This window comes from Aspergillus oryzae, chromosome 6 (genome assembly GCF_000184455.2).
Source record: "Aspergillus oryzae RIB40 DNA, chromosome 6".
Taxonomy (NCBI): domain Eukaryota; kingdom Fungi; phylum Ascomycota; class Eurotiomycetes; order Eurotiales; family Aspergillaceae; genus Aspergillus; species Aspergillus oryzae.
Genome location: NC_036440.1, coordinates 2,874,990 through 2,887,221, shown reverse-complemented (window position 1 = coordinate 2,887,221; position 12,232 = coordinate 2,874,990). Strand labels below are relative to the sequence as shown.

At 48.5% G+C, this 12,232-nt stretch overlaps 3 protein-coding genes across 3 annotated transcripts; 2 read left to right on the top strand and 1 right to left on the bottom strand.

Moving 5' to 3' along the window:
* Positions 1-398: 398 nt before the first annotated feature.
* Positions 399-6,877, top strand: cch1 (calcium channel protein CCH1; the record flags this gene model as incomplete). Its single annotated transcript, XM_023238352.1, has 4 exons — positions 399-1,964; positions 2,017-5,023; positions 5,089-5,852; positions 5,942-6,877. The coding sequence occupies 4 exons, from the start codon at positions 399-401 to the stop codon at positions 6,875-6,877; spliced, it is 6,273 nt and encodes a 2,090-aa protein (XP_023093080.1).
* Positions 6,878-8,338: 1,461 nt separating this feature from the next.
* AO090038000299 (uncharacterized protein) lies at positions 8,339-8,993 on the top strand (the record flags this gene model as incomplete). The annotated part of the gene is made up of 2 exons (XM_023238351.1): positions 8,339-8,826; positions 8,930-8,993. 2 exons carry the CDS (start codon positions 8,339-8,341, stop codon positions 8,991-8,993), a joined length of 552 nt encoding a protein of 183 aa, XP_023093081.1.
* Positions 8,994-9,910: 917 nt separating this feature from the next.
* clrD (histone-lysine N-methyltransferase Clr4) lies at positions 9,911-11,301 on the bottom strand (the record flags this gene model as incomplete). Its single annotated transcript, XM_023238350.1, is given in 3 exon segments — positions 9,911-10,365; positions 10,432-11,218; positions 11,236-11,301. 3 exon segments carry the CDS (start codon positions 11,299-11,301, stop codon positions 9,911-9,913), a joined length of 1,308 nt encoding a protein of 435 aa, XP_023093082.1.
* Between the last annotated feature and the right edge of the window lie 931 nt (positions 11,302-12,232).

Here is a 12,232-nt window from a genome sequence, read left to right as displayed (position 1 = left end):
GCACCCACCCGGCCCCAGTTTGGCCGCTTGGGCACAACGAGTCAAGCCCGGAGCTCCGCCGCGCATGCTGTGCAATTGGAATCTGGAGTCGACCACTTGTCCAGTACCTTACTAGTCTTACTTCTTTGTCCCCGTTAGGTCCGTTACGCTGATGAGGACCTGCGATTGATTGGGTTTTATTATTGACGTTTCATCCGGGAGCCCCTGCAGCCCGTACCTTCTTTTTACACAGAATAAATTAAGAAAAAGTCCGTCGGCGCTCGTATAAACAGTCCCACCACAGGTCTCCCAGCGCGATTTAACGCTCCGGGATACAAGACGTATCAGACACCTTTCACCACTTCTGTACTGGCGGTCTGCGATGTCTGCCTTCGGTTAGCGGACCGATCCTGCCTACGATGGCTTCGAATAGCCATGACCGCGGCACCAACGATGACAGTCATCCTACCGAACACTCAATACCCTTACAAGATCTTTCTGGATCGTTGTCGCATGGTACAACAGCCACGGTTGGAAGCAGCTTCCGCCCGGGGAGGTCGCTGACCAGGCGCGGAAGCAACTATGAGAGGCTGGCCGTGGATTCCCCCGTTGAAGGCCCGACTGCGACACAAAATGCACGCCAGCGGCGAGGGTCCGATGCCGCGCCGGTGGATAATCCAGAGGCATTCGCCCAGGCAATGTCTTCAGTCGGACTCAGTTTCGATGGTCCAACAAGCCCAAGGACTTCAGCAAGATATAGCCGTGATGAGACCGGCTCCGACTTCGACATCGTACACTTGGATAGTTTTGGCCAGCAAGAAGCAGCGCATTACCTGTCCCCGAACACGTTCACCGATACCACGCCGTTAACGGACACCCGAAACGTCCAGCCTATAAGCGGGGCGGCGTCCAGTTCTCTCAGCCTTCCGCTAGATGACCGAAGTAGCGCGCGAACCGTCCACTTTCCTACGAGCAACGCGGGGTCACACCTGGGTGATGATTTGGAGGGCGGTTTCAGTGGGAGACGCCGCGGCGGCAGCAGTGCCACCGACAGGGCTCGCTCGCTGTCTCCATCGGCGTCAGGCTCTGCTTTGCAACGCGCTAGTTCAATGATGAAGTCCATGTCTCAGCGTGTCGTCAATTTGAGTAACGAACCCGAAGTTGTTGAGCAGTCGATCCTACGAGAAGAATCACAGAGGAGTGCGCGACTAGATGCACCCCCGTCTCTCCCTTCGCTACCAGGATATGCACACGATGCGCCATCAACTTCGTCGCTGGACACACAAGCAAAATGGAGAGATCACAATAACCCGCTGAGGGGGAAGGCTCTCGGGATTCTGGGCCCTAGCAACCCTATTCGGGTGAAGTTGTGTGATCTGCTTGTCCATTCATTTACGGAACCGTTCATCTTGGTAGTAATTGTTATCCAAATGATCTTACTGACCATCGAGACCGCACGTCCAGAGTTTACAAGGTCAGAGCGATGGGGGGGAAATCCCATGGACTATCCTTACTTTGTCATCTTCATAATTTACACCCTTGAACTCATCGCCAAAATCTTAGTTTCCGGACTTATTCTCAACCCGGCCGAATATAGCACCATAGATCGATCCCTGGGGTTTAGGAAAGCATTTATGGAGAAAGGAAAGAACCTCATTACACCCCAGCGCCAGTTCTCTACGAGGAGACCGTCGACTGTTCCAGAACAGCCGCAAGCATCGATTATACGAACTTTTACTGGCGGCTTGAACCAACTAGATCGGCAAATTGCCGATGATCCTGTCCAGAAACGCCGCGTGCGTCTCGCTCACCGAGCTTTTCTCCGGCATTCTTTCAATCGGCTCGACTTTGTGGCCGTATTCGCTTATTGGATAGCTTTCTTTCTTGCTATAGAAGGGGTCGAAAGCCGCCAGCAGCTCTATGTCTTTCGCATGCTCAGTTGTCTTCGGCTTTTACGTCTTCTCGCACTGACCAATGGCACATCTGTCAGTCGTAATCACCTCATTCCTCTCCAAACATCTGCTGATAAATTGATAGGTGATTCTTCGTAGTCTCAAGAAGGCAGCTCCACTGCTGGCCCATGTTGCCTTCCTTATTGGGTTTTTCTGGCTCCTCTTTGCCATCGTGGGAATCCAAAGTTTCAAATCAAGTTTTCGAAGAACCTGTCAATGGATTGGTAAAGATGGCCAGGAGAGCTTTACTTTAAATGACCCCAATGGGAGTCTTCAGTTTTGCGGGGGGTATATCAATGAAACCACTGGCAAGGAACATCCTTGGATTCCAGTATCTGATAACTCACAATCTCCACCTTCGGCCAAGGGCTACTTATGTCCTGCGGGGTCTATATGCATCGAAAATGAAATGCCTTACAAAGGAACTATGAACTTCGATAACATTTTGAATTCGCTGGAGCTCGTATTCGTTATCATGAGCTCAAATACGTTCACGGATCTTCTTTACTATACCACTGACACTGATTATCTTGCAGCTGCTCTTTTCTTCGTATGCGGATTCATCATCCTGAGTCTGTGGTTAGTGAACTTGTTAGTTGCTGTCATCACACATACTTTCCAAGTCATCAGAGAAGAGAGTAAACGGAGCGCTTTCGCTGTTCAGAAGCTGGACAATGTCGAAAAAGAAAACCTTGATCAGCGCAAGAGAAGCACGCTCAAACGCTTCTATGATAAGACTGAGTGGCTCTGGGTTTGTGTCATCACTTTCGATCTAGTTGTCCAAGCACTAAGAACTTCCACTATGTCCCCTGGTCGAGAAAACCTCATCAACAATACGGAAACCATCGTGACACTTATTCTTCTAGCCGAAATCATCATGCGTTTCGCCTCTGATTGGCGCAAATTCCACAAGAAGCGTCGTAACTGGGTTGATCTGGGGCTCGTGATCATCACCTGTATCATCCAGCTTCCGCCCATTAGGGACTCGGGACGAACATACACTGTTCTAACCATGTTTCAGATTCTTCGGGTATATCGCGTGGTGCTGGCGATTCCTATCACCAGGGATCTCATTACAGTTGTCTTCCGGAACACTGTCGGTTTGCTAAACCTGATCGGTTTCTTGTTCATGATCACATTTATTGCCTCTATTTTTGCAACTCAGCTTTTTCGAGGCTCAATCCCTGAAGATGAAGACGTTGATATCAATTTCAACAACATATATAACTCGTTTCTTGGGATGTATCAGATATTATCCAGCGAGAATTGGACGGAGATTTTGTACAACCTAACTACATACACTTACCCCTACAGTACAGCCTGGATATCCGCGACCTTCTTGATCTTGTGGTTTATTGTGGCCAACTTCATCGTTCTGAACATGTTCATTGCCGTCATCCAAGAAAGCTTTGATGTATCAGAAGATGAGAAACGACTCCAGCAAGTACGGGCATTCTTGAAGCAGAAGCACCTCAATGGATCTTCACAAGGAAATCTATCCCTTTCAAAAATTCTTCGGTTGGGCCGGAATTCAGACCGTTACAAGGAGCCACTAGACTATGGTCCGGCGGCACTAGAAATGTTGTTAAAGGACGCTGTTGTGCAGGAGTTCCTCGACGAGCAGCATGCGCCTGCCGAACATCAACGGGGAGAAAGTGGACCTGCGGAAACAACAACGACAGAAGAAACGGGTCAGCCTGGCATATTCTCGCGCATGTGGACTGCCATCTCCACGTCAATCATGCGTAAAGAGCCGAATCCTTTCTATACTAACTTGAATAAATATTCTCGGGCAAATGAAGAGCTAGATCCGAGGGAAATGGCTAAGGAAGTCGTATCGGCCACTGAACAAAGGAAGCGAGCACAGAGGGAGTATCTCATGAGGCACCCGAACTACAACAAATCTCTATTCATATTTGCGCCAGATAACCCTATCCGAAGGTTATGCCAACGCATTGTGGGACCTGGGCGTGGTCACCAGCGCATCGAAGGTGTGGACCCTTATAAACCGGTTTGGTATGCATTCTCTGCGTTCGTCTATGCAGCCATTATTGCTATGGTTCTTATAGCTTGCATAACCACACCAATTTATCAACGTGAGAACTATCCTACAAGAAGACTATGGTTCGTTTATACCGATATGGGTTTTGCGATCTTGTTCACACTTGAAGCCCTTATCAAGGTTATCGCAGATGGGTTTTTCTGGACACCAAACGCTTACTTCCGCGGTTCATGGGGGTTTATTGATGGGGTTGTGCTTATCACCCTTTGGATCAACGTTGGGGGTGCAATGTTTGAAGATTGGGCTGTCTCGCGATCTGTCGGAGCTGTCAAAGCCCTTAGGGCGCTTAGACTGCTGAACGTTAGCGACAGTGCCAAAGATACATTCCATTCAGTTATTATAGTGGGTGGATGGAAGGTCATAGAGGCAGCTGCTGTTTCGATGAGCTTTTTGATACCATTCGCTATATACGGTGTCAATTTGTTTGCCGGTCAAATGGTTACGTGCAACGATGACAACGTGACAGGTAGTTTGGATGAGTGTATCAATGAGTATTCTAGCTCACCGTACAATTGGGAAGTACTCGCACCTCGGGCCGCATCGAACCCGTTCTATGACTTTGACAATTTCTTCGACTCTCTCTTTATCCTCTTCCAAATTGTGTCTCAAGAAGGATGGACGGATGTGCAGGCAAAAGCAATGAGTATCACTGGGGTCGGCATGCAGCCGCAGAGTTCGACTGCTCCGGAGAACGGGCTTTTCTTCGTTGTGTTCAACTTGCTTGGTGCAGTTTTTGTGTTGACGCTTTTCGTATCTGTCTTCATGCGGAACTACACAGAGCAGACTGGTGTTGCGTATCTTACTGCCGAGCAACGATCTTGGCTGGAGTTGAGGAAACTTCTCAAGCAGGTATCTCCCTCCAAGCGCTCGTTTGATAAAAAGAGCCACAAGTGGAAGATGTGGTGTTATCGGATCGCCGTTAAGAAACATGGGCGATGGGCAAGATGTGTGTCCACGATTCTTGTGCTTCATATTCTATTGCTGGTTTTGGAATACTACCCGGAGCCCTTTATCTTCGAGTTTTGCAGAGGTGAGTGGCTTGGCGCGATGTCTGGAAAACCCCTTTACATTACTGACTTGAGGCCTGTCTTGCAGAGGTATTGTTTCTCATCTTCAACTTTTTCTACGCCGCGAATCTCATCATCCGGCTGTTCGGACTGGGTTGGCATCGATTCAGTAGAAGCTCCTGGGACCTTTATTCGTTGCTTGTCATCCCCGGTACCATCGTGATGACAATACTGAATTTTTTGTCAGACCGGCAAGTCATCGTGGAGCTAAGCAAGCTCTTCCTTGTAGCCGTTACCCTCTTGATTATACCAAGGAACAACCAACTAGATCAACTTTTCAAGACAGCCGCGGCTAGTTTGACGGCAATTGGTAACCTCCTTGCGACGTGGTTGGTCCTTTTCCTTGTCTTCGCGATTGCGATGAACCAAACATTTGGTCTCACCAAGTTCGGCGGAGAGGAAAACAACAATATCAATTTTCGGGATATCCCAAGGTCGCTCATCCTGCTCTTCCGAATGAGCTGCGGCGAGGGATGGAATCAAGTTATGGAAGATTTTGCCACAATGGTACCTCCGATCTGTACGACTAACGACGACTTCTTACACGATGACTGTGGCAGTGCGGCATGGGCTCGAACGCTTTTCATTGCGTGGAACATTATTAGCATGTATATATTCGTCTCGTTGTTCGTGTCGCTGATCTTTGAGAGCTTCTCCTATGTGTATCAGAGAAGCAGCGGGCTCTATGCAATCAGTCGTGAAGAAATTCGCCGCTTCAAGCAAGCCTGGGCGACGTATGACCCTGATGGGACCGGGTATATTTCAAAAGAGCAATTCCCACGACTACTAGGGGTAAGTTATCTGTCTTTTGCCCCCTTCATTCTATGAATCTCCTACACGTCTCATGTTATGACTCGGTAAAATCACTAAACGGTTTGCAGGAGCTCTCGGGCGTTTTTTCGATGCGTATATATGACGATGAATTCACAATCGGGCGCATCTTGGAGGAATGTAGAGTCGATAGAAGAGACTCACTGATCGCACACCGAAGGGTAGTCGACGGGGTAGACCTTGAGAAGATGGCTAAGATTCTGCGACGTATTCCGGTTGACGATGTCCGTGAGCGGCGGCAACGACTCAACACTTTCTATGAAGAAGTCAAGGTTTCTGCGGATCCCGTGCGTGGCATCTCATTCCACTCGTGCCTTATGATTCTCGCACATTACAATGTGATCAACGACAGCAAGAGCTTGAAGCTTGAAGAGTTCTTGCGCCGACGAGCGAGACTCCAACGCGTCGAGGAAGCGGTTCGTCGACAGACGGTCATTGGGTTCTTTGACACCCTCTACTGGTCTCGGGAATTCCGCCGACAAGTCGAGCGTAGTCGATCTGCTCGGATGACCGCGGTGCCGAACTTCACAGTGCCGGAGATTTTTGTGGACGATGGCTCCCAGGACGACCATCCCCACGAAGAGGTAAGGGCGACAGTGCCCGAAGCCGGTGACGATCATGGAGAATCGTCGTCACAGCCCATGCTGTCACCTCTCTCACCCACACGAGGGGAAGGTGGCCCGTCGTCGCAGCCCGGTCACCTACCACGGATTGACACTGCTCTCGCTGGACGGATGTCGGCGACGCATTCCCCTACCGAGTGGTCTAGCATCAGCCCATCTCTTTCGCCGAACCGCCCCCGAGCGAATACGACTTCATCCTATGGAGATGGGCCAGACCTGCATGACGAGTTGTCTCTGGCTCCCGAACGATCACGACAAAACAGTGCGATGAGTGCACAAGACGTGATGCAATCGTTGGATGACTCTATTTGGGGTGAAAGTATTCGTCGGAGCTTCACCCAGCGTCGACGACGGGATAGCTGAAAGGGGGTATGAGCCATGTTGTGATGAAGTTTCGAGACTAACGTTGACCATGTATGTATAACGAATGCTTTTTTTTGTGTGTGTGTGTGTGCGTGTGCCTTTTAAGCTTTTTGATGTTGGTTATGTAAGATTTGTACAGATATCATTGTTTGGATCCGCTAGACTTTGGGTAATTGCATAGCGGTGGCGCGAGGGAGAATTGAGTGATTCTAGTTCATTGTTGTGTGAGAGTTGGCATGTGGATAGATCCGAGTAATCGAGGTGGTGGTTATGAATAGAAGTTTTGATTTCAAGAGAAGAGAGAAATGCGACGAGGGAAGAAAAGACAAAAGACGAAGAAGCCTTGATTACCGGACTGGGACTCAGAAGCAATAGTTTGCCCTTCAGGAGCCCCTTCGCCACGGTAAGGATGAGCGACTATTGGGGTAGGAAGAGATGTTCCCGTCTTTTTGCTCTAAGTAAAGTCAAGTCAAGTAAAATAAAATACAATACAATATTCCGATCAGAGTAAGAAGTACCTGGAAAGACGGAAATGGCAGTTCACGACGTTTGCAGCGGGAGGAGTGGGAAAAGGTTTCTTTCCCCGGAGAAGCTGCCATTCATTCGATCCAATCCCAACCACGGAACTGATCCATCAACAATCCCATTTTCGCTGCGTTCGTCACCCACGGACATTTTCCTCTGTTTTTAAAAAGGGAACTATTGACGACCTGAGCGCAGGAGGAGGTTGAGTGGATTATTCGTTCACGAGCTCATCCTTGCAGAGCATTTCCGATCGATGAATATCCTGGAGATGGAAATCCTCCGATCCTTATAAAGGATCCTGTTATTCCTGGTCTCTCCTCTCGCACGACTATCCCTCTCTTCCTCTCTCTCCTTCTTTCTCTCTCTTGTTCTCTGTCTCCATCGGTCGGTCCTTCGCTCCCTCTCGACCTAATTAATTTAATTGATTGATTCTATGCTTTGATTGATTTCGTTTCATCCATCAATCTCTCACGTTGCTTCGTCCCTGTTCATTTGCTACCGTCCCGTGTGGGTGAGCTGTCGATCGTATTAGTATTATTTATTATTCTTCTTCTATTTAGTATCTCACTTGACATCGTGACTGTCCTTCGTTTTTCTCACCCACCTGAGATGACTCGCTGGTGATCCCTTAATCCATTCATTTGGCCATTACTTTGCGATCTACACCTCGATCCGTCAATCATTCAGATTCATTCTACGTGTCACAACGCAGGGCCCATCCGAACCACCAACTAGTGAGGGCCATTTTCTCCCTTCATTTGAAACCTCATCGACCAAACCTAAACTCAATATCGCCTCCCCCGCTCAAGACGAGGCAAAAGATCCCGGAGTTCATCAACCTTAAGAGTCGCACCGCACCAGTCGATTTTTCTACCCATCACATTTGACCGAACCCATTCATCTGGAAAACTTAAAATCGTCTTCCCACCAGAAAACATGCGTCCCAACCTCAACTCGACTCCCGGCCTTTCTCTGCACACCTCGTTCCAACCTCCTCAAGACCGCGTGTGCAGCGATGGCTATTCCACGGCCAGCCCTCTCAGCTCCACTACCAACAGTCCCACTTCGTCGCCCACCTCTCCATTCCGCCGCTTCAACCGTGGTTACCGCCCGACCTCCGGCTCCCGTTCCGACGCCAGCGATGCCGGCAGTCGCAGCCAGAGCCCCTTCCGTCTGTCATCCGTTTTCCGTCGGCCCTCGCTCGTCTTCATCCGCCATCGTCCCTCCAAGGTCGATCTAGCCCTCAGCGAGGAACGTACCCGCTGTGACGAGGACGCCATCGAGCGACAAGGTCTCGACCTCATGGAGCCCCGCCCCGTTGACCCGGTCGGGATCCCCATGGACCTGAATGCCAATATTTTCTCGTCTGTCGCGGGCGATCGGTCGTCTGGCCAGAGTCAGGCGTCGCAAGTGTCCCAGCCGCGGTTCGTCATGGGTGGTATCTTCGAGGTCATGGAGGGGCGTGCTTGAACGTATTCGCGCTTTTTCACCCTCTTTCTTTCTTTCCTTCTTAACTTGCCTTCTTAGTCTCTTTCTTGACTCTACGTTTGCTATCATCGCTACCCGTGAAGCGATTTGGTACATTAATTAGCGATTCAGGGTGGCTGGCTATCTGCTGCATATATGGACAAGGTGTTATCAACTGGGTTGATTGGTTGATTTGGAGTTTGGGTCAACGGTCAACGGCGTCTACCGATTCGATAATAGAAAGGACGGATGAGATTTGGTAGTCTTTTTTAGATGAGTGTCCATGATGGAATATACTACGCATCTTTCATTTCACTTCGCTGGGCTTTATCATACACATCGTAGTCTGTCTACTTCAGCAAAGGAACAGCAATTGTAATGATCATCATTAATTTCAGGTATCAAGCTCATGTCTAGTCAAGGACCATTGCGCGGTACCAGTACAGGGGTATCCTTCAATCAGGCTATCAACAAAGAAAAGCAGCACCCAACTCCAAGACTAGGAACAGAATGCAGGACGATCGAGATGTAGGGGCCAAATTGGATGGAGAAAGTCCCAACTATGTGCCAAGAAAAAAAAAAAAAGAGAACAAAATAAAGAATTGACAATGAAAAGAAAAGTGCCCTTTAACAACGTAGGGGAACTGAAAGAGGTATTTTGACAGCTCAGCTATCTCAAAACGAGACCAGGACAAGTGGAACGCATCTGTGCCTTCCGCGGGTACATATCAGTAGAACATGTATCGTGATAGCCCCAGCTAAACAATGAATAGTCGTCCATGTTGAAATTGAGAATATGTCGTGGGTAATGCTGTTTATGCTGGGGAGAAGGCCCAGCCTCATCCTGTAGAATATGCACTTTGAAGCAAAAAAGAGGTAAGATCGCTCATCAACGATAGAAACGCCAGATACAGTTGTGTAAACGCTCCCAATGCAACACAGACGCTAAATGCAATGTGTATGATACATACAAAAGAAGTCTGAGATGGTAGTGGAAAGGGGGGTTAGAAGTGAATATGCAAGGCGAGGGGACAATGAAGTTTATTTGGTGCCCTTGCGTTTGCTCGGCCAGAGTTGACCTCGACAGTTATCCTCTCCACACAGGCAAGCGACGACACTAGAGTCGACTTTTTCGCTTCTCTCTGTGCCAGGGTTGTAATCAAACGTCAATTCGGTCATCGGTGGGATATCTTTCAAGGCGAAGAAAGCCAGGTTATAGAGACGCTCGTCTCCGATGGTGTTTGTGACGGTGAACATCCGGCAGTTTGGTTTGCAGGAGTGGTTCATGAAACGAGTTGCACAGCCGAACCTCTGTCCATCGACGACGTAGATGTCTTCTTCATCAACTTCGGGAGAGAAGTCGAGTCCAAAGAGATAGGAATGGCCATTTTTCACGGCAGTCTCTTCGCGAATATCTGCGTGTTGTTTGGTAATAACTTCTCCTAGGTAGCAGTCGATAAATTGGCCCTCTCTGATGTATCTAGGAGACCGGAGGCCTATTCATTGAATGTTAGTAGAGTTTCCTTATTTATTACTGAATTAGCAAGAGATGGTGAACCTACCAAAGCCACGATTGCCAGTATAGAAAATTTCCAATTCCACAGTCCTGCCACGCTGAACAACCCGATTCCAACAGCTCTTATCGCAGGCACACTGCGCACCACATTCGAAAATCATTGCGGTGCGCCTCAGGAATTCTGGAGTCAGGACTAGCAGGTCTGGGCGGTCCTTAGCTCTTTGGTACGGAATGATGTTCTCAGTTGAATCATCCTCCTTTTCAGAGCAGGGGCACCTCTCAGGATCACAGTGTTTACCACAGCTGCAGCCTCCAATGAATTCAGCTGGAGCAGGGGAAACCCCTTTGTGAAGTTTATAGCTATTAATGAACTGAAAATTAGCGGTCACCTTTGCGAGCTTTGGTCCATCAGCTGGCGCAAACGTGATCTTAGGTCCCTTGATCGTAGAAAGCTTGCGTTCCAGAGTACGGTATTGCTGGTCAAGGGCCTCTGGTCTCTTCTGTAAGATGGGCCCGGGTGTGCCAGTAGGCAGAGGGATTGCAGCACGGTTGACTTTCCTCGCTGCTGGATAAGCACCCTTGCGACCGCGCTCTACATGTGCGTTAGTTGGATAGAATTTCTCCAGGACTCCCTTCAGCTCAGGGGTACAACTTTGAGAGCTTGATGCCCACTTGGCAGACTCAATTTCCTTCTTCAGCTGTGACGATGGAGAAGGGACTACAACACTGATGGCCCGTGCCGGCAGACTCTGCTCCTTAATGACCGGACTCGGGCTAGGGGTGCTAGATTGGAGCTTTGTAGTAGCTATGGTACTGCCATTCGGCAGATTGTTCTGATGGGGGACAGAACTTGAAGCCGCAGAGGATTCCACTGAGGGCGCAGAAGGCTTTCTCTTGAAGTTGAAAAAAGAATCATATAGCTCTGACTCTGGACTTCTCTCCGACTTTCTCTTTAAAGGGACAGACGATGACGGTGTCCGATGTGCTAAGTGGGTGAAAAAAGTGGGTGTAGCCGACTGAATGTTTGAGTGCAGCTAGTTTGATATTAGTTGAGAGACAATCGGATAGGAGGTGTGTTGAAGGCTAATTAAAATTGAATGAAAACTGAGAAGTTCCGGACAGTAATATACCACAGAAATTATATGTATTGTACAGCAGAACATGAAGATTCTAAGCATGAATAAGAGAGGGTGGTTGAATAAGATAGAGGCCACTCAAGATGATCCAGACAAAAGTTGTGTGTAGACTACTAGTATAGGGTAGTGGCCATACTAGCTGGCCGTTGTGGCTATTAAACACGGATTTGTTGACAATGGCACGTCCGGGTCTGAATCCCTAGTCTCAGAACACCAAAGAAAACTAACCTGCGAGCGGATCTGGTCTTCAGAATCAGAATCTCCTGTCAAATCGATAACCATCTTGACCGGCATGGCGAGATAGAGCCGAAAATATAGAAATCAGGAATAGACAGGCCGGAAGAAAGTCCTTTTGGAGGGTTGAAGAGACCAGAAAGAACGCCAAAAGGAACTTCAGGTCCAGGAGGTGAAGATCAGGAGAGTTGGATTTGGATCTCATGACGCTAAGACCCGCGCTAGTCCAGGAGCTAAGCCTATTCGGGGCGTTTTCGTTGCTTAGTCATGGATCTTGATATCAAAAATGGATTAATCAGAATCTCATCAGGTCTCTTTAGAAGAGATTTGAAGTTGAAACTTGTAGAGAAAAACAATAAAAAGAAGATTGGTTGTTTCCCTATATTATCATCCGTTACCTTCTCCATCTCTTAGTTGGGAAGCAGGCCATAGCTGTCGGGGGGTAAGAAACCATAATAAAACTATATAAAGAACACA